The 20,618-nt window shown below is 49.1% G+C and overlaps 1 protein-coding gene across 5 annotated transcripts in view; it reads left to right on the top strand.

Moving 5' to 3' along the window:
• Window positions 1-20,618, top strand: part of DAAM1 (dishevelled associated activator of morphogenesis 1) — a 90,216-nt gene that overhangs the window by 32,805 nt on the left and 36,793 nt on the right. For all 5 annotated transcript variants that reach the window (XM_042047369.1, XM_042047368.1, XM_042047367.1 and 2 more), the window contains 2 exons: window positions 4,641-4,864; window positions 18,161-18,250. In XM_042047369.1, the coding sequence (XP_041903303.1) occupies window positions 4,682-4,864; window positions 18,161-18,250 (273 nt within the window). In that variant the 5' untranslated portion in view covers window positions 4,641-4,681. Of the gene's footprint in view, window positions 1-4,640; window positions 4,865-18,160; window positions 18,251-20,618 lie in introns of those variants that run through there.

The following is a 20,618-nucleotide window of genomic DNA, read 5'->3' as shown; positions in this document are numbered from 1 at the left end:
AAAGGGGGCTTTGGAAACCAGCATGGGAGTTTGTGACCAAAAAGTCGTTCTCCTTTAAACAGGAGCAGCTGTGCTGGGGTACCAGCACCATGCTCAGCACTGTGGAGATGCTGGTGATGGGCTCATATCCTTTAAGCTTCTGTGTTGGAGGGAATTCCTGCTCAGGGGAATGCCATCCTATATCTGAGCATTTCATCCATGCAAGGGCTCGGTGTCAAACCTTTTATTTTTAAAACTGAAGAATGCTTAGACCCCTCTCAGTAAAAAGTGTTTCCTTGCACCAGCTTTGGTGCAAATATGAAACGCAGCAGCACTTCTCTCTCTTGAGAGGGATGTGCTGCTGCCTCCTAGATGGGCAGAGCACCATGAACACACTTTGAAGGGCTCACAATCAGGACCAAGCCCAAGAAGAGGTTGGGTTAGTGAGTGGAAGCAAGGAGGGTGCTGACTGTCTTGGCTTTGTAAAGTGAAAAATCAAAACACGCCTGGGAAAGGCTTTGATGCTTCTCGGGGGATGCCACAAACGTAGAACTGATCTGAAAAATGCTATGGGAGCATCCAGTTTTTATTGCTGTGGAGGTCTGAATGTGACTTATAATGGGAAGAAAAGTCATTTAAAAATTGTTAATTTTAAAAAATGGTGCAAGGTATCTTGAGCTGTGCCCTCTGCTGGGTGTTGCACTCATGGCGAGAAGTCCCGAGGGAGAACCAGCATTGCTCAGTGGTGGGGTGGGACAAGTACAGGGTGCAGTGTGTGGAATGCCAAATTCCTGCTAAGTGCTGTAAAAAGGGGTCCTGGCTCTAACACTCGTGACAGCGATGGTGTCTTCCTAAAGTCCTTGCTGAGGCTGAGTGCTTCCCCACCAGCCAAGGAGGTCACTTTGCAGTGATGGATGAAAGTTGGAATATTTCCATTGTTTGGGAGCATCCCAGGCTGTGCTGAAGCTCTTGCAGAGTAAGGGCAGGCAAAGCTTGACATGGCCCAAGATGCTGAAATTGGTCAGGACATGGCAGAGACAGTCAGTGAGCGCTGTTACACTTGCATCAAAAACACTCCCTGCTTGTGCAATGTGCTGGAATAAAGCTCCACATTCAGAGGAAGAGCTCACTCAGGATCTTGCATCCTCACTTTGGGAGGAGAGCCAGGAAAACAACAAGCTAATATTCATATTTGAGGATTTAGCTCCTGGCTCCTGGGTGGGTTTGGAGGAGGCGGGTGTGAAGGGGAGCGTGCGCGCTCCTTTGCATGTGTTTGTGCCCTTGTTGGGTATTTTTAGGCTGCAGACCGCAATGCTGCAATACCGGTGCTGGCTCCAAACCAGCTGGTTGGGGCATCGGTCACAGACAGGCTTTGGCAGCTCGTTGCTCCGTGCAGTTTAATTTAGCTTGCTGAGGAAGCTGTTGAATATGCAAGTGATAATTGCTGCTCTCCTTTCCTTAAAGCAAAGGCGGAAGCGACACCAGGGTCCAATTTTCTCCTTAATGACTGATTTCATTTAAGCACTGCTCAGGGCGATGTAGGCTTGATGCTTTTCTTTTTAGGGCTGGGGAGAACTAAACTTGCATGTCTTTGTATCACTGAGCCCGTGGCCTCCATCCATCCTGGTTGCACACGTGGGCTAAGCTCCTTCTCCTTCTTCTCTTCAGTCCAGGTTTGCAGTTTGCGCCCATCACACACACGTTTCCACCCTTGTTTCTGTGAAAACAGAGTTGTTTGGAAGTGATTCAGCCCCATCAGTCCTGCCTTGAGATTTGGGCTTGGCTACAAGTTCCCTCAGTGACCCTTCCCAACCTATCTTCCCTGGCTCTGTACATACAGGGGCAATTAAGCTTAATTTATTCTGTCCTGCTCGATAGCAGAGGCCAGAAGGCACCATTAGATCACAATCTGACTTAAATTTATTGATCTAATTAGCGGTCAAAGGTACAAGCAGGAGGTGGGAGCAGGACACTTAACATACGATGCAGCTTAGAACTTGTCCCTTCTGTTCTCCTTAACACAAGCCTCCAGATTGCCTGGGGCTCCTGTTTTTTCTTCTTGAATAACCAATTTCTGCAGGATTTGCAGGGGAGGAGGAGGCTGTGTAGCTGGACTTTGTTCTGACGATGCAAGCTGCGCTGTCTGCAGCTCCCGACAACTTGCCGGGGAGCTGTGTTTTGATTTTGATCCATCATGTCAATGAATATTCATCAGCCTTCTGAAGGTTTAATGCTATTTGCCTGGTAGCTAGCATATTCTCTCCCTAACCTTTTTTTAGCCTTGGTTGCTAATAACCTACAGCCCACTCAGTCTACATTATAGGGTGGTTTGGTTTTTTAAATTGTTTATAGATGAAAATGAGGAACCTCAATATCTCCAGAGCTGGAAGCCGCTCAGAAGTACCTTGTCTTGGTTGCTGCATGGCTGTCTGCTTTAAACCCCAAAAGAAAACCTTGCCTTTTGGTCTGTCATTCAGACTCCTCATAAAACATTGTCAGGAGTGCGTATCTCTGAAGAGCAGGTGTTGTTCTGATAAAAGCTTTCCACACGTTTTGGTAAGCCCAAGTCAGAGCTTGTACGTAGCGGCAGGTTTCAAGGACGAGGTTGACGTGGTGTTGAAAAGGGGATGGAAAATGCCTTGTGGAAGAGGAGAATGGGTCTGTTTGCTCCAGACCAGCTGCAGGAGCAGGATTGGGCCCTGTTCTGGGAATGGTGTGGTTGTACCCATGGACTTGGGATGACCCAAGTGACCAAACTTTGCACGGCCGAGGACAAGTGGGTTGGGACAGAGCTCCTGTGCCAGGCACAAAGCGCTGGGCGGCCACCAGCATCTCCCTTTGCACCCTGCTCCTTGTGGCTCTTTAAAACCCAAACCTGCAGTGTTTTCCTCCATGTTGGAGTAGGCCAAGATCTTTGTGCCTTTGGCTTTTTGTTTCCCTCCCTTCTTTAGGAGAGAAACTCCTCAGCAGGTCCCCAAATGCTGCTGACACCGAGGGGATGCCAGCAGGCTGCTAATGGATTTGCTGCGGTGCTGGCTGCCGGGGAGCCGTGATGAGAGAGCTTTCATGGCAGCTGAAATTCCTCCAGTGGCTGCATATTTCTATATCCGAGATGTAAAAATGTGAAATGAGATTTGGGGCCCTTCAGGAAGGGGGGACTCTTCAGGCTGGGCACAGAGCAATTGCACAGCCTGGGATTATCCTGCATGATGATCCAATAGCTGTTTCCCATCATTCGTGGTTCAGCAGATGATTACACCATGTGCTAAAAACGTGCAGTCGGGATCATTTCAAGGGTCAGGTCCTCTGCTAAAGAACTGTGGGTAGAGCCTGAATTTTCTGCAAGGTCCCTGTTTTCAGAGGGCAGTGTTTGCCATGCCGTGGTGGTGCAGGGTCGGACCTCAGGTCTGACCCCAGCCCTGGCTCTCCGCAGGGCACAGCAGCTGTTTATTCTGCTGTATAAATCCATAGTTGGAGGGAATGGCAGGCTCTGGGGAGATCAGACACTCCTCTCCAAATGCTGACCTTTTTTCCCCGAGTCTCTTCATAGCTTTGTTAATAAATCTGAGTCATCCATATTTCAACCTTGGCTGTTTTTGCCGTCTCTTAACATCTCAGTGTCTTGTTTCACAGAGATAAAATATGTGGGTGTGTAACTTTGTAAGACAAATGTTTAGCCTTTCAAAAATTCCCTGCTTTGCTGGTTGATTTTTCTCATTAGAGTGTTTCTCCACACTCTTCATTCCTCATAGGTGACCCTCCTCTTGTGTCGCTGACTTGAGAGTCCCAATTTTGGGGCAGCATTTGCCTGGTCCTTGCAGTTATTAGTCAGGCAGGGCATGTGGTTCCTGCCCTGAGCTTTGCTCCCAACCAAGAGTTTCAGAAATCAACAAAACCTAAGCAGCCGCCGGTGTGAGCAATGCCCAACGTCAGCACTGCTTAGGAAAATCTGAGCTACCGGCACCGTGTGATTTTTATCAGCTGAAATCGCGTCTTGTAAATATTTACTGGAGCTACAAGTAAGGTTTATCTAATTAAAGCCAAGCAAAACTTTCCATGAAAAAGAGCCGCCCTGCCAGGGGTTGCTGGTGGATGTTTAGGAATACGTTTAAGAGTTGGGGGAAGCGTGCAGGATATTTTTTCAGCTCTGCTGCTGTCTGTAGCTCGGGATGTCCTGAGACACATGAGGTCTTCAAGGACTGAGTTACCCATGGCGGGGACCTGGTGGCCCCAAGCATATCCAGCTGTTCTGGCAGCAGTCTCCTGAATTTTCCATACCCCTGGCATGAGGGGGTATGAGGTGTGGGTATGAGGGGGGCTGGCCTGGCTTCCATGGCATGGGGAGGTTGGTGCAGATTTGCTGGGATTGGCAACAGTGGTGGGGCCCAGGACTCCTCATCCCACGGGGACAGTGGTGTGACCCCTGCCGCTGCCAGCTCTGGCATGAGGCAAAGCAAATGCATCTTTTTAATTTGCGTGGTCGTCAAGGTTGCCAGGACTGTAAACGTCAAATCTGAGCAGAAATATTTGGCATGAAAACCGTCTCTGCTCTTCCCCTCCGTGCCGAGCGCGTGGGTGGCTCGATTCCTCCTCCCACCGCGGGACGGGAGCGCAGCGCTGCGGGGCGGCTGCTCGAGCCTCCACTCTTCTCTTCCCTGCAGGATCTAGTGCCCAGGAGGGAGGCACGCAGAGGATTGTGGCCATGGCCCCGAGGAAGAGGAGCGGCCGGGGGATCTCCTTCATCTTCTGCTGCTTCCGCAGCAGCGACCACCCCGAGATCACGTACCGGCTGCGCAATGACAGCAGCTTCGCCCTGCAGACCATGGAGCCCTCACTGCCCATGCCGCCAGTGGAGGAGCTGGATGCCATGTTCACCGAGCTGGTGGTAAGTAGGATACTTCTTCATTTCAAGTTTAGTTTTGAGGTTTCTCCCTCTTTCCCCCCAAGGCCCTCTTTGCAGTCTCTCCAGCCTTGGTTTTGAGTTTTCAGGCATACTTTGGCATGAATGGAGGCTGCTGTTGCTGAACCCTGAGCTGTGCTCCTCCCTGAAGTCCTGCCAGTTTGGGGTGGTCTCTCTGATTAGGAACTCTTAATTTCTTACAGCAGGGGGTTGGGTCCAAGCAGAATGTCCCCCGTAAGTGCAAAGTGACTTTACTTGCTGGGCACTCAGTTTCACAGAAAGCATCAGGTGTGGGCTACATTGAGATTTGGAAAGTCAGGATCTTTTTTCTTTATCCTTTGGTTCCAAAACTTGGAGAAACATGGATTAAGAAAAAAATTGACAGCCAAGAAAGCTTTAATTTCCTCTAAGCAAAAACATTTTGTTGTGGTATTTTGGATGGTGTTTTACTTTGAGATCATTCAGCAGTGAAATGAGGTTTTCCTACAGTGCTGGGATGCACAGGGAGAGCTGTGAATTGTGACACTGGTCAGTCACACCTCAAGGTATAGCACATCCCATTAGATGCCAGGCAGCATGGACCTGTTGAGCCGGGCTTCTTGGTGGAGGAAAGCTCCAGGTTGTATTATAAAAGCTGGTTTTGCCCAGACAGCCTTCTCCATGGGCAGGATGTGGCAGACCAGGACACCAACACAGCACGGTGGGGATGAAGTGTCCATGCAGCAGGACTCTTCTTGCAGCAGTCCTGCAAAATGCCATGGGTCACATTGGGTATGTTCAGGTGAAGTGGCTGTGTCTGTCCCAATTTATTGTCCACTGATAACTTGGCCAAATCAGGTTTTCCTGGGGAAATTCTTTCCCATGGATCACTTTCTCCATGCCCCAGCCAAAGGCTTGTTGGGCTGAAGGAGGTATCTCTGGAGGCTCAGGTACTGGAGCCCCCACCAAATCTGTGCACCTCACCTCAGCCCAGGATTTTCAGAACATTTCCTCCAAACTCATCCAGATGCTTCATGCAGTGGCAGTGCCCGAGGGAACTTCTGTGTGCAAAGAGGCAGGAGCCAGTCCAGCCTGGGGCACACCTGGTGTGGCTGTCCTGCTCTTCAGTCCTTCTGCATGCTGTTGAGATTTTTAGTTATTTTTCCCCAGCCAAGGGTGAGAAAAAAGGCCCGGAGGCAGCTGCTGCTCCAGGGCACGCTGGCAGCAGGAGCCACGCTGGCTCCCTGGGGACTGAAGTCATGCAGGGAGGGGGAATAGCGGGTGCCCACCGTGCTCCTTTGCAAGCAGCTGCAACCCCCTGGCTCCCCAAAAAACCCATCAGGCAGATCTCAACCCAAGCCAGCACTGGTTGGGAGGCAAGGGGAAGCCAAGCTCTGCCCTGTGGGCACAAGAAGGCAGATTGCCATTCAGGGGAGCGAAGTTGCAAATTCCCCCCATCCTTACAACGGCTCCTTCTTGCTCTCGGTAACCTGTTGGTGTCGGGTATTAAATTTCAGCATTAGTTAAATGGTTTGGAAAGTATCCCACTGTTCCTGTACAAACCCACTGTGTAACATTTGGAAGAGAGACAGAGAAGGCACTCAGAGGTGCTGGGCTGATCTTTACGCCTGCAGGAGCCCGATGCCATCATGCTCGGCCATCCGCGCTGGGATGGCTTGTGCCTGCTCTGTGGGACTAAGGCTCCCCCCAAAGTCCTTGGCTGTCTCAGCCCATTGGGTTGAGGGAGGTTAAAGGGGTTGGAGGGGATCTGGAGGCTTTGCCAGCTGGAGTTGGTCCTTTGCCAGCTCTTCTTTTGCAGCCTGATCGTGACTTTTCTGCCCTGCTTGTTCCCACTAGGGTCTCAGAGTGGGAGGGATGGAGGATTTCAGGCCTGGGATGGGGGATATCTTTGGGGACATTGCAGCAGTCGGCTTGGTCACTGGGATGGACAGTCCTCCCACGGACACAAACCACAGAGTGGGATCCATGCTCCACAGATCCCAGCCTGCTGCTCCCATCGAAGGGCAAAGTCCCTTTCTCTTTGGAGCCATCCTGCAAAATATTCCCTGAGCTTCGTGTGTTTTTAAATGTGCCTGTTGATCTGAGACAGGAAACATCCGTAGCATGAGAAATTGGTGATTGTCCCGTGCCAGCAGCAGAGAATGAGGGCCTGAGATGCAGAGGGACATGGAGCAGCTGTGACTCCAAGGTCAGCTAAAGGCTTGGGCTTCTCTCCCGGTGTCTGTTTTTTTAGCCTGTTTTGTGTTAGATGGACACTTTGGATTTTAATTAGGATAGGTAAATAGAATAGATAAATAGTTAGGGGTTTATTCTGTTTTTCACTTAGTTGTATTAGAAAAAACAGGGAAATGGGATTTTTTAAATTTTTTTTATTTCAGCAATAAGAAATGCCTGATCTTCATCCCAGACTGTGCAGGGATGATGCTCCCTGTCCCAGCCAGCCATATGCAGCAGGCAGGGGCTTTTCCCTGGCTTAGGGCAGATGCAGATGTTGTTGCTGTGGTCAATGACTGATCACTGCTTCCTCCCAGAGGAACCTTTTCCCTTTCTCTCCCTCTCCCCCAGCCTGGTCTGAATGGGTTTTGTTGGAGCATTGTTGGGATGTCGCTCAAGCGGGCACCGGCCCTGTCTGAAAGGCTTTTCTTTGTCCGCGGTCCTGCCGGGGCTCCGGCCAGGCTCAGCCACCCAGGGAGGAGCAGGTGCTGGCAGAGAGGCACAAACAAAAGCAGAGTATTTCAGCAAGATTTACTGATTTGCAGCTCCTTTGGCTGGGACAATGCTTTATGATTTTGTGCAGCTTTCCGTGCATCAACACCGCTATGTCCGGCCAGCTTGGGTCGGCGGTGTTTGCTTCCTGAGGCTCGTGCAGAGGTGTGGTACCTGCCAGCCAGCATCCATCGGATTTAAGGAGTTTCAGGAGCCATCAGTCCTCCCGTAGGACACATCAGGAGGATCACTGATCACTGTGCCCCAGCGAGGAGGAAATCTGGGGTTGCACGAACTGCCTGCGAACCAAGAGAACAAAGCTGTGCCATCTGCCACAGCTTCTTTCAAGAGGCTCCTGCGTATCCAGGCTAACAATGCAGCATTTCTTCAAAGGCTGAAATCTTGCTTGCACGCTCAGAGAAAGCACTTGCAAAGCTCCACATAATGGTGCCATATGGTAGATCTTGCCATAACAATCCTCTCTATTTTCCGCCAGCAACTAGACTTTCCACCAGATGGGTAAATGACTGATGTCCTTTATATCTGCTTAACACTCCTTGTCACTGCGAGGTTTGTAATGAAACGCTCTGTGTGTGGTGGTGTGCATCATCCTGGCAGGACGTGCACTGGGCAGGGGGCTGGGATGGCTTGGTTTGGAGAGGGTAGGAGGAGCCCCAGCATGACCCAGGACTCCTGGCTGTCTCTCTTCTCAGTGGGGTGGGTCACAGTGGCATCTCCATCCCTGCAGAATGAGAGTGATGCTCCAGTGACTCCTCAGATAGCTTAGATGCTCAGAGGAGCTGCTGAGTCTGGTGGGGCTTTGCTTGCCCCTGGAGCACAAGATGCTGCCTCTCCCTGATCCCACACCCTGCTCCCAGCCTGCATCCCTGCTGGTGGAGGGATGGGTTCAGAGGAGATGCTGCCCCAGACATTCCTCAACGCTTGTCTTCCCCAGGCTTTGAGGAAATTCCATTTACTGCTCCTGATGGGGCTTCTCAGCCTTTTCACTTCTGACTTAGTGATGCAGAAGAAATTAGAGCAACCTCCGTCCAGCCCTGCGTCCCGCCTGTGATGTGCAGCAGCCCGTTTTTAGCCCATGAAACCAGAGCAGGTAACCTTCTCTGGGTCCCTCTGCCCAGATTCCAGCAGCTGACAAGTTTTTTGGGATTTGGGGAGGTGAGTGGCTGTGCAGTGTCCCCAGCCCCCCGGACTCAGGATTGGGTGCAGGCCTTTGCTCACGGATGTTGCCTGAGTCTTCCCCTCACATGGAAGGCGGCTGTATCCCGTCCCTGCTGCTTTATGAAGTAGTGGAAACTTAGGAGTCTGAGGAACAATAAAAAGGTCTCTGGCAGCTTGTAAGATTTATCACAGCATTTGTTTTTGCTGTACTTGGGGCAACTAATGCATTTCATCCAAGCTGCTCTCTGGATGCTGTCAGGAGATAGTTAGGAGATAGTATCCCCTGTCACAGACATTAATTCTGTTGCCTTTGATATGCTTCATGGTGGTCAGTGGGTCTGTGGCTCATGATGTGCAGTGCTGGGGTAGGATGCCTCATGCATAACTGTCCCTTGGAGCTGTGCCTTCCCTTCCTCTTGGCGTGCTGGGATGATGGCTATTTTATGTACTGCTTGAACAGGGAGTATATAAACGTGAGGAGAAATGGTGGCGTGATCAGCGTGAGTGCTGTTGTGTGTCAATAACAGCTCCGGGTTGGGAACTCACTGCTAGCAATATCCAGTTGTACTTAGGAACTTCAGTAATGTGCTTTTCCCCCTGGTTTCTAATCCAATAAGGAGAAAGTATGAGGTTTTGGGCTTTGCAAAACAACACGGCTTTTAAGTAGCAGCTGAGGGATCAGCTGCAAAGCCAAGCTTTGCATTTCATGCTTGCAGGTCAGCTGTCGTATTTTGCTGCCTGGTCCTTCCAGCATTAAGGACTTCAGGATTTTGAGAACCACTGAATGGTGACCAAAGCCATTTCCCCTATATCTACAAAGAAATGCATGTGGTTGGTATCTGGAAAAAATTACAATTGCAGCAGCCCTTGTGTCCTGGGCAAGCCACCCCTTTCTGCAGAGTCAAGCCAGAGCCAGATGCTCAGCGTGGAACTCCTGGCCCTATCCCACTGCTGTCTCCCAAAACTGATCTCTCTTGGCTTATGAATCACTTTTAAGAAGGAAAACCAAATGATTGGTAATACCTGCTTCTAAATTCCCTCTGCAGGGATCCATGTGCCATACAGACACTTACCAGGCTGCCCAGGTTCAGTTTTTCAGATTGAACAATCTGGACCTGCCAGGCTCTCATCCCAGCCCAGCGCTCACGGCGCTTGTTTTCATCACCTCGTGTTGTTAACACCCTCCCAGATAATCTCTAAAATGTACCTTTTGATAAGTAAGCATCTGATAGAGAAGTCACACACCTACTCAGTCAGGAAATAAGGGTTTTCTGCCTACGTGTGTTCCCTGGACCTGAATGAACCAATCCACTGAGGAACGCTGTATTTCAGCTGAAACAGTCCTGTAATTGCCGTATCTGTTACTGCTACAAACCAGCGTGGGGGCTTGCCCAAAAAAACAGGCTGCTCCCAACCCCTGATTTTACAAAGGAGCCATGTTACAGCACAATGTGAATCTCAGCTGAAGGCAGAGAGCACATAAGGAACCCCTTTGTTTCCAGGAGAAGTACAGGTGAAGTGGAAAAATCATATGGTCTACCTGCTAAATGCTTTCCACTTTGCACTTCGTAAAAGAGGAGGCCACATCCCTGGGAGATGCCTGGGCAGCTCATTCAGCAACGCATGGGTGACCTTAATTGGGGCATTTAGGTTTTTGGCTTGCACTTGCTCTGAGTGTTTCTGGCACAGGTCACCATGGAGGGTACCAGTCTCTTTGGATGGGGAGTGTTCTTCCTGACTGCTCAGTGGTTGGGTGGTGTTGCTGGAGTTGTGAGCAGGACTGAGCAGCAGATGAGTTGTACTTTATCACCATCCTCAGCTGGAAGCATTCCTGCTGGGAATAGCCTGTGCCTGCCTTGTATCCATTTGCAGATACAAATGGAAGCTGTCCGTACTGCTGTAGTATCTCTTGTTGGCAGAGTCTGGGTGTTCCTCAGTGTGGGAACGTCACCAAGGTCAGCTTTTGGCAGCCAAGGCTTTCACAGCCCTGCCAGGAGGATCCTGCCTGAGTGCCCAGTGATCCTAATTCCCATGAACTCCAGTGTTCAAATCAATACCTTTATTTACAAGGATCAGCTTCCCTTTCCTAACCACACCCAACATCTATAATCCAGTCTGATGCCTGCTTGCACATGACATCTTGCTGGGTGTCAGACCTTGAAATCCCAGAAATCCCAGAATGGTTTGGGTTGGAAGGGATGTTAAAGATCATCTCATTCCAGCCCCCCTGCCATGGACAGGGACACCTTCCACCAGATCAGGTTGCTCTAAGTCTCACCCATCCTTGGTGAGAAGTAAGCTCCTCTCGGGGTGACTCTGCTTTGCACCTGAGTCAAGTTCTTAGAAATGCTTTTAGGATGCCAGGTGTGACTAAAGCCAGGCCTGTGGGGGATGAGGACTTGTCCCACCCAGGAGTCCATTTCCATCCTCTGTTGCTCCATCAGCATCAGGCTATAGCTGGCTTCTGCTTACCGTGGCTGCATTCTTTAGGTCCCACAACCAGAGTGGTACCTCTTGGGAAACTTTCAGGTTCAAGTTGGTGTGGGGCTTTGTAGCCTCTAATTCCATCCAGCCCCTTTTTGAAACCCTTCCCAGAGCATTTTCTGGGGAAACCTTGGCACGGTTTAGCCCCAGACCAACCACCCACAGTGTTCCTACCTGAGCATCCCTGCCCAGCAGGGGACATCTGAAGCCACACTTGACCTGTTGGCTTGATTTCCAGCTTGAGCAGCTCCCTGGGATGCCAGCAGCAGAAGCAGTGTAAAATCTGACTGAAAAGGGAGCTGCTGCTGCTTTGGTTCTGTAAAGAGCTGAGAGGTCCACATCTGAAGCCTGACTTACTTGCCAGCTCTATGCTTTATTATGGTAGGAGGTGCACCCACCAAAGGACAGCCATCCCCAGCTCTGGTTGATTGGATTGAATCCATTTGAGCTGTCACAGTAGCAGATAATAGGCTGATACCACCACATGTTTTGGTGGCTTTTTCAGGGTGTGTGTACAATTGTGTGGAAAAAGTGCGCTGGTGATGCACCTGCAGGGCTTCTAGATCTGAGAGTGCTCTGCAGGGTGAAGCGGTGTAGATCAATAACTCAGGCTGGAAAAGGATCCTGGGTTAATTAAAATGGGAGAAAGGTTTTCCAGATGAGGTCGGTGAAAAGGTCACAGGAGGCCGAGCTCAATAAATAACATTAAAAAAAAGTGTATGTAAGGTTATAGATATATATAGATATGAAAATAAAAAAGGAGAAATTAAGTGGATACCTCTCTTAAAATACACTGGTACTGAAATATGAGCAGCTTTGAAACCTTCAGCCTATTAAAATAATTAATTGAATTAAAATATTAGAGCATTACATGCTGTCTGCCTCAGTTAGATGTTTGAACTGATGGGAACATGAATCAGCTGCAGCTGGAGTTTATTGAAGGGCTAAATCAGCTGTTGATGGCCATAATCTTTCCTGCAGAAGAAGGAAGGAATATATATTTTATTTATGTTTGTCCAGTGTGTTCAGGTCAATAACTGAGCAGAGTGGATTGGGGTCTTTTTGAGTCCAGGACGAAAAATTCATTGTGGGAGGAGGTTAACTAGGCATAAGCGCTTTGAAGTGTTATTCCTTGTTGCTGCTACTCATTCCCTTGCTGTGAGCAATTTCCTTTATTCAGGAAATTCATTACATGATAAAGGAAAAATGAATAATAATCTTTTATCTATTATGCTTATTCATTAAGAAATATGAATAGTTGATTTTTGTTCATGTTCTGTAATTGCAGCTGCAAGTCGTCATGGAGAAATTAAAAATACACAGTGATAATATTAGAGGGGGTTGGCTTGTCTGACGCGTTGTTTTTAAGCTCCCAGGGTACTGTAGCTGAAAAGAAGTGTGCTGGGGAGGAGGCATTTTTATTAGTGATAATAAAAACAAAGGACTTTTTAAAAAAACCCCTGAGATAAATCTGCATACACTGAGAATTGTAGTTGCCTAAATAAAGCTGCAGCTAGAGGAGCTCCTCCCGCGGCTCAGGGTGCGTGTGGAGGCGGGTGGTTGTAATAGCCACAAATAAGGATTAATATGTCTCTTTTTTTCCAAGAAAACAGCTTAAAAAGAAAATAATGAGCTGAGTAAGGTGTGTTCTGAGGCAGGGGTTTGCTGAAGGCAGCAGGGCCGGCAGTGGAAGTGGCAGCTGCTGCTCTGGCTGCACAGGCAGTGCCGGCCGGCAGCGGAAAAACATGAGATGAGGAATGGGGGGAAAAATGCTGATTGCCATTTCCCCTGACACCACAGCGTTCTGGGATAAATCAAATTGATGAACTTGGAGAAGAATGCCTGGAAGAGAGTGAAAAAACGATATGACCCCTGAGAAAGGAAGGCGGTGCAGGCTTCAACAGGCCATTATTTATTGACTTTTTAATTCCCATGCTGAACCCCTTAATGCCAAATGTTGCCAAAAAGTTTACACTTCGCTTTTTCCTTCTATTTTTAAAAACATTTTTGGAGCAGTCTTGGATCTCTCATGCTTCGTTTGATGATGCAAGAGATCTCATCTTTACACGCTATAGCCTCGCTTACAGAAGTTTCTAAACTCTCTGAATCCATCCATGAGGAGTAAATTAATCTGCTCTTTATTATGTTGGTCATTTATTGATCCAGTGATGTCTTCCTGTACATGTGTGTGTATATATATATACACACACACACACACACATATATATATATATGCACACAGGTGTGTATATGTAAACCCAGAGAGAGAGAAGCTGTGGCCGCCCCATCCCTGGAAGTGTTCAAAGCCAGGTTGGATGGGGCTTGGAGCAGCCTGGTCTAGTGGGTGACATCCGTGCTCATGGTGAATGGGTTGAAACTAGCTGATCTTTATGGTACTGCCCAAAACAAGCTTTTCTATCTCTCTGTAAACATATATATGTATGTACATACAAACCCAGCACAAACCAGCAGATTTTAAATAATCATTTTTTCAGTTATGGCAATGGGTGGCCCCCAGTGTCCTCCATGTACTACTCTTACACAGTTTATCAGGCAGAAAGGTGCGTTGGACTTAAAGGCTTTTCATCTTTTTTTCCTACAACCTCTAAGGATATTTTGGGGGTGCAGACCCCTCTATAGGGAGTTGTCCATTATTTAATCTCTACTCCCAACCTGCTTCTTGCAGAATGTTTGATGGCCTGAGGGACCTGTGGGTTGTAGGGGAAAAACCCATGCTGGTCACGCTGGGGTCTTGTGGACATGGGTGGGCAGCACATGGGCTCACCCAGCTCCAGGAGCCCATCCTGGAGGTCATTCCTGAAGTCAAAAGATTTGCAACATCCTGCTGTGTCCAGGCTGCTGCCCCCATTAGAGCCTGTGGCTTCCATCTGTGGAGGATGCTCATTGAAACATGGCATGAGTGAAGTCGCAGGGACGGGAGTTTACACTGAGGACTGTGCTGTAAGTCTGGGGCTGGACTTGATGCTGTTCCTGCTGGGAGGGTCAAACATTTCTTCCAGTGGCTTTTTGGCTTGGTCTGGCTTTGCCTTCAGGAGGTGGTAGGAGACCGTGGTGGCTACCAGCCAGAGAGGTGGTGGCATCTTCCTCCTTGGAGATACTCAAAAAGCCATCTGTACAAGGCCCTGGGCAATGGCTCTGGTGGCCCTCTTTGACCAGGGCCTTGATTGACCAGAGGGCTCCTCATACCATTGAGTTGCCTGCTCGGGGAGGTGCAGGCCATGGGAGCATCTATTCCTGAGTGCTGCTGTGTGTCCTCCAAGGGAAAGGTATGGACCACTTGTTTGGCCCATGGGACTGTGCTCAGCATGTGCTGAGCTGCACGTTTCTTAGGCAGCTTTAGGAGAATGCTGTGAGATCTCACCTACAATAGGGCTCGTGCTGTGCTCAGAGAGAGGGGGCGAGGTTTGCTTGGCTGGAGTGGAGAGCTGTCAGCAGAGCAAATGGCACGGAAGTGTTGTACCTCCTAGAAATAGCAAAATACGCACTGAGAATCAAAGCTTCCCTATGAGGTTTTTTTCTAAAACCATATTCAAATGAAGATTTAATGTGGAAACATGTTTCCTGATGTAAAGGTGAATAGTTTAGCTGTACGGGATAAATATTTAAGAGTAGCGTATCTCTTTCCAGTAAAAACACTCTGGGCAGAGACTTCCTTTTGGTAGTAAAATGAGGCTGCTATTTTATGTGCCACTGACCTGATTCCAAAAACAGTATTAAAAATAGTGAAGTTGGCAGATGCTGACATGGGAGGCAGCCAGATGGAAGGGGCAGAGCTGTGAAAGGTGAGGCTGAAGTGAGGGGTGAGGGCTGTGAGGCTGATGGACACCGACTCACCAGTTGTCTTCTCACTCTTCAGCAGCTGCCAGCATTGCATGCTGTGGTGGGAGTGTGTGGATTGCAAATGGCCCATAAAATGAATTGCCAGTTAGCATCACCTAATTATCAAGCTCGTGATTATTAATTGAAGGCCCATATGGGTGTGAGTTTCTGCACGGCTTCTCTGCTGCGCTGCAACTCCAGTGGGTTGTTAAAGGCTTTGTGGGAGCTGCATTTCTGCAGTGGGCTGTGAGGCCCCAGAAAACAGGTGTTGTTCCTTTCTTGATCTATTGGAGTTGGAAAGGGCAGTTTCTGAGCAGCCTGCACTGAGATACACATCAGTGAGCCTAAGCAAAGGGCTGGAGCTGGCTACAGGAATCCCCCATACACGTAAAAACCAGCAAAGGCCTGGCTCTCCACAGCTGAGTCACTGTTACGGCTCCGAATAACAGTCGTTAGTCACTCTTTGATTATGAGGATTTTCATATTCACTGGGTGCCACATAGTATTTATTTAAACACCTCTCCCAAGCATCCTGCAAGATATCATTAGCTAGGTGTTGTTGAGTGATGAAGGGCTGTGATGACTGAATGTGTTAGAGCTGGGGCACAATGAAATGTGCTGTGTGAGACTCAGAAGTGTTTCTGCACCTTTTTTGGATGTGTTTGCACGTTGTCATGTGCCAGCACCTAATGTGTTCTTCTGCTTTGTCCCTTCTTGCTCCTGCTTAGGCTTCAGCTCAGTTTAGATTTTTTTCTCTTGGTTAATAAGTCTTCACATTTGCACAAGTTGTCTTTTTAGGGTAGGGTATTTTGAAAGTTTCAGTAAATATTTTTCTAAGGACCTAAGCGCAGATGTGCGTGGCTGGTGCTTTCATGCCTGATTATCAGATTCACGTGGCCAGAAAGTGGGGTCACAGTGGAAGCATTTTCCTGTGCTCTCTCAAACCCTCACCACGGAGGTAAATATTCATCAAGAGGCCTTTGTCCTCCCCCACACTCCAAGATTTACTTTTCCAGTGAGCTGAATTGCAACCAGGTCGCTGTGTAGGTGTCATTCTGTTGGCCACCTTTAGAAGTTCAAAAAAGTGTTCAAGGCCAGCTTGTATGGGACCCCGAGCAACCTGGTCTAGTGGGTGGGGGGGATGTTGGAACTAGATGATCTTTAAGGTCTCTCCCAACCCAAACCATTCTGTGATTTCTGTGAACTGAGGCTGAGGCAGAGCTTGGATATTTGACTGGCTCATAGCCTGAGGAGACAACGGTGAAGTGCAATTTTGATTTTGAGGCATGGAAGGGTGACGAGACTTGCCCAAGGCTGGGGTGGAGGTTGGTTGCTTGATATGGATCTCTAACCTCCCAAATTGTAAGGACATGGGAATGCTGGAGAATGGCACTCGTTGGAGAAGTCCCCAGCCCGGGTTCTCCTCCCTGGGTGCAGGAGGATGAGATGTGTCTCGCATTGGGCTGAGGCTTTCTCAGTCCTCTCTTTTTCCCCAGTCTCTGTTGCAGCAGCATAGTTCTTTCTGTTGTTAGGATGTCTTCCAGGCCTGCTTCCAGAACTCCATCAGCATGAGCTCTGTGCAGCACAGTGGTTTGAAGATTTAGGGTAAAATCTGGGAAGAGGCAAAGCCTCCGCCATGAATATGTAATAGAAAAAGCTCCACAACACCTTTCCTTTTGAGGAGTAATTTCACCAAGAAGGGAAATCAATACCTGCAGTGGATAGATAAGCCTTTCTGAGATACTTGGCACTGCCAGCAGCCCTCTGTCAATGGTTGTTGTGCTGGAGGGCTCCTGGGTTTGGGTTACAAGATAGCTGAAGGCTCCCTTCCTTGGCTACTGGGTGCAATATGAGCTTGAATTAGATCAGATGAATTTCTTGGTTGCCTGTGGGCTTGCTCATGCAGGCATCCATCTTTTGCCAGGCGCATCTTGTTCAGCCTTCCCCAAATGTGGCTTTGATTGGGGTACAGGAGCTGCCAGCTTTAGCTGATTTATTGTTCAGGCTTTAACAGGTCTCCGTATGGGGTTTTTTTAGTTGCTGGAATTAAGTGTGTAATTTTTAATTGGATCCTCTTACTTAAATCCACTGTCTATGTGGGATGAGTTGGCTGGAGGCCATGGCAGGGCTTTCCTGTGACCTTCTGCAGCCTCTCCAGTGTCTCACTGCTGCCCCAAAACCCTTCCAGCATGAGGATTGTCATCAGTGGTTTTAAGAGACACTCATGGTTCTAAGATCAATGTTGGCTTTAGCAACAAGCCTCCCAGCCCTGCCTGAATGTTTTATTTAGTTCCCTCATAAAAGCTTTGACCTACATCTAGCACCAGGAAGCGATGAGGCTTTGATAATACTCGGGCATCCCGGCGGAGGGCACGCTGCTAACCGAGCTTCCAAGTCGAAAATGGATGTGTACTTTAAAACATCAGATAAACCAATAAAAGCTTCAGTCAGTAAACAGCTTTATCTCTACCAGGCAGTACGTGATCCAGTTTTGATGGAGAGGATGTACCTCTTCGTGAACTGTAGGTATTAGGAAAAGAGCTTTCTATTTTTAGCTGTAGGAAAACAAAGCAAAAGCCAGAACACCTACAGTTTTTGTTGATATGAGGGTGTCAGCAGTGGAAATGGGCTGGACCACTCAGGGTGAAGTGCTCCAGTGAAGCAACAATGATAAAAAAGAAAGGTCCTGTTTGAAATTTTCTTTGCTGTGTGTGTCTTAGATGAGGTTGCTCACCTGAAGCTCTCAGTGTGAGTCTTGTGGGCAGCTGTGATGGCTTCGTGGGTGTCCTTTCCAAAACACTTACAGCCTTTAAAAGCAATGGAGGAGATGTCTGGGAGGGACAAGGCAGGGAATTTGGCAGCCCAGAGTCAGGGGAGGTCAGCAAGAGCAGGATGAAAAGTGGTGTCATTGCCCTGAAAAATCAAGAGTCCCGGGGTGATGCTGCGGGGTCGCTGCTGCACTGTGGTGTGGCCCCACATTGATTTACACTGCTTGTCTGGGGGGTTGTGTCTGTGCCATCACCCATTTGTGTACTCACATTGCATGTTTTGTGTTTCTTTTCCCCTTTCCAGGATGAACTTGACCTCACGGACAAGCACAGAGAGGCCATGTTTGCGCTGCCGGCGGAGAAGAAGTGGCAGATCTACTGCAGCAAGAAAAAAGTAAGAGACTCTTTTGAGTGCTGTGCCTCTTCCCTCTCATGCACGGTGGGGAGGAGATGGGGAGAAGGGCACAAATCTCTTGGGATGCCAAGTGGTATTTGGGGTGTCACAGTAATGTATCTGTTCCTGGAGTGACTCTCTGGGAAAACAAGGTCTTTGGTCTCCAGCCCATTCAGGCTGTAGGGGGTGTCCCCACAACCCTCATGGGTGTCCCCAGTCCCATTCTCATCCCTGCCAGCACATCAGGGCCACGTGGAACTCTGTGGGCACTGAGGTTGGCCTTGCAGGGGCAAGGGGCTGCTCCCCATCTCCTTAGATCCCCACCCAGTACCTAAAGGAGGCTTATAAAATACACGAGGACAGACTTTATAAAGGAGCTGCTGCAGTAGGACAAGGGGTAATAATGATTTTAAACTGGAAGATCATTTAGGTTAGATAAAGGAAGAATGTGTTTACAATGAGGATGTTGAAACACTGGCACAGATTGCCCGAAGAAGCTGTGGATGCCCCATACCTGGAAGTGTTCAAGGTCAGGTTGGATGGGGCTTGGAGCAACCTGGTCTGGTGGAAGGTGCCCTGCTGACAGCAGGGGCATTGGAACCAGTTGGTCTTTAAGGTCCCTGCCAACCCAAACTATTCTAGGGTTCTGTAATTCTGCTCCCAAATTTGCCACTGTGCCCCTCACCTGGCTGCAGGGGGTGGCAGTCACTGGCCCCACTTGAAGGGCACTCGCTCTTGTTTGATGCCTCTTTTCTCCTGCTGTAGCAAGGGCACCAGATTTTCCATCCACATTTTAGGCCAAGAGCAGGCTTACCTTGCTCATGTAGGATTAAGTTTTAAGCCTCTCATAAATACCTCTGAAATCCCTGTATTATTGTTAGACAGAGGCCTGCCATGCCCAAGATTTAAATCGGAGGGGAGAAGGGATGTTAACAAATTACAGGCACTGGTCTGGATCAACAAGAGAATGGGCAGGGGATGCTCGCCTGTCACTGCCTGGTGGATAAAGCAGAGCCTTGTCCTGGTGTGTCTGGATAATGGGAGAGTTAAATCAAGCAAAGCCGTGTAATTATTATTGTGAGTGGAGATTACGTGCTATCTAATCTCCAGAGGAAGGGTTTAGATGGAGCTGATGGTGGCTCTTTCCCTTTCCAGAACCTCCTTGCTCTCATGTTTTTTTTAAAGGCTGTGCTGTGAAACTCCTTGCTCACTGGGGGTGTTGAAGGAAGGAGCCACAGAAGTGCCTGTGGCATCCTTAGAGGTTTTGGGAGCAGGCATCCATCTGAGGCTGGATCCTAGCTGCTGGTCTCCTCTGGTCCTCATTCCTCTGGCTGTTCCCAGTCACTCCTTCCCTACTTGTGATACCATCACAGTGAGCTGCAGAACATAGGTGCCACTGCTTGCTCTGATGGAGATGTGCTGGTGGAGACAAATTATTTTCTCCTGTTTTTAAATTAAAAATGAGTGAGACCATATCAATGAAGGCTCCAGCCACGGAGGAAGTCAGGAATTACATGGGCTGGAGAACATGTCTCTGTGCCCAGCAGGCTCTAGGCTGTCCTGCCCTGTGTGGTGATGACTGGTGAGCAGCAGAAAGACCGGTGGATATCCTGGCAGCTCGTAGCAAATCTTACTTGTGCTCCCATGTTCTCATGAGGCCAGATCACCTACATGGTAGCCTGGCATCGAGGAGAGGTGCTGGACTTCTCCAGCTGAGAGCAGTGTGTGCTTTTGGGACAGGGCAGCAGAGCTGGGGATAGGACAGTGGTCCTACCTCAGTGCCTTGGCTGCACTCTGAGTGGCGGCGATTCGGGAAGTGCAGGATGTGCCCAAACCCTGTGTTTAATGACAAGTTTTTGCTTGAGATGCTTGTAATGTTTCACCTGGTGGGTCCCAGGGGGCTGGCAAAGGTGGGCATCAGTCTCAGGCAGCTGCCTGACTTACCACCAATCCAAAATTGTCGCCTGAGCAGTTTTTGCTCTTTCCTCTGCTGCCAGTTTTGGCTGGCGCTCCTCCTGTGCTGTCGGTGTCATCCACCACACTCAGCTCCCCAGAGCGCATCCCAGATGTCGCATGTTTTATATATTCCCATGATGGGCAAGATTTTGTAAAAGGGAGCCAAAACTGAGACATGTTTTGCTGGGTTGTCCTGGAGAGAGACCTGACAGCACCTGGCCTTGGCAGCGCCTGTTGAGAGGAAACAGGGGAAATCCAGCTATTCCCCAGGCATGTTTCTTTCCCTGGAATATTTCCCCATGGCCTGCAGCCCTGTATCCTGGTTTCTCTGCCCTGCTAGCAGCTGGTTTTATCCCAGCCCACAGGACTGGCTTGGCAGGGTGGAGGCTTTGTCCTCCTTGATTCTCCATCC

Source organism: Corvus kubaryi, unplaced genomic scaffold (assembly GCF_017639235.1).
Source record: "Corvus kubaryi isolate FWS band 111438036 unplaced genomic scaffold, C.kubaryi_AGA036_p1.0 66, whole genome shotgun sequence".
In the NCBI taxonomy this organism is placed as follows: Eukaryota; Metazoa; Chordata; class Aves; order Passeriformes; family Corvidae; genus Corvus; species Corvus kubaryi.
Note: the sequence above shows the minus strand (reverse complement) of the source record. Positions and strands in the feature narration are given on the sequence as shown.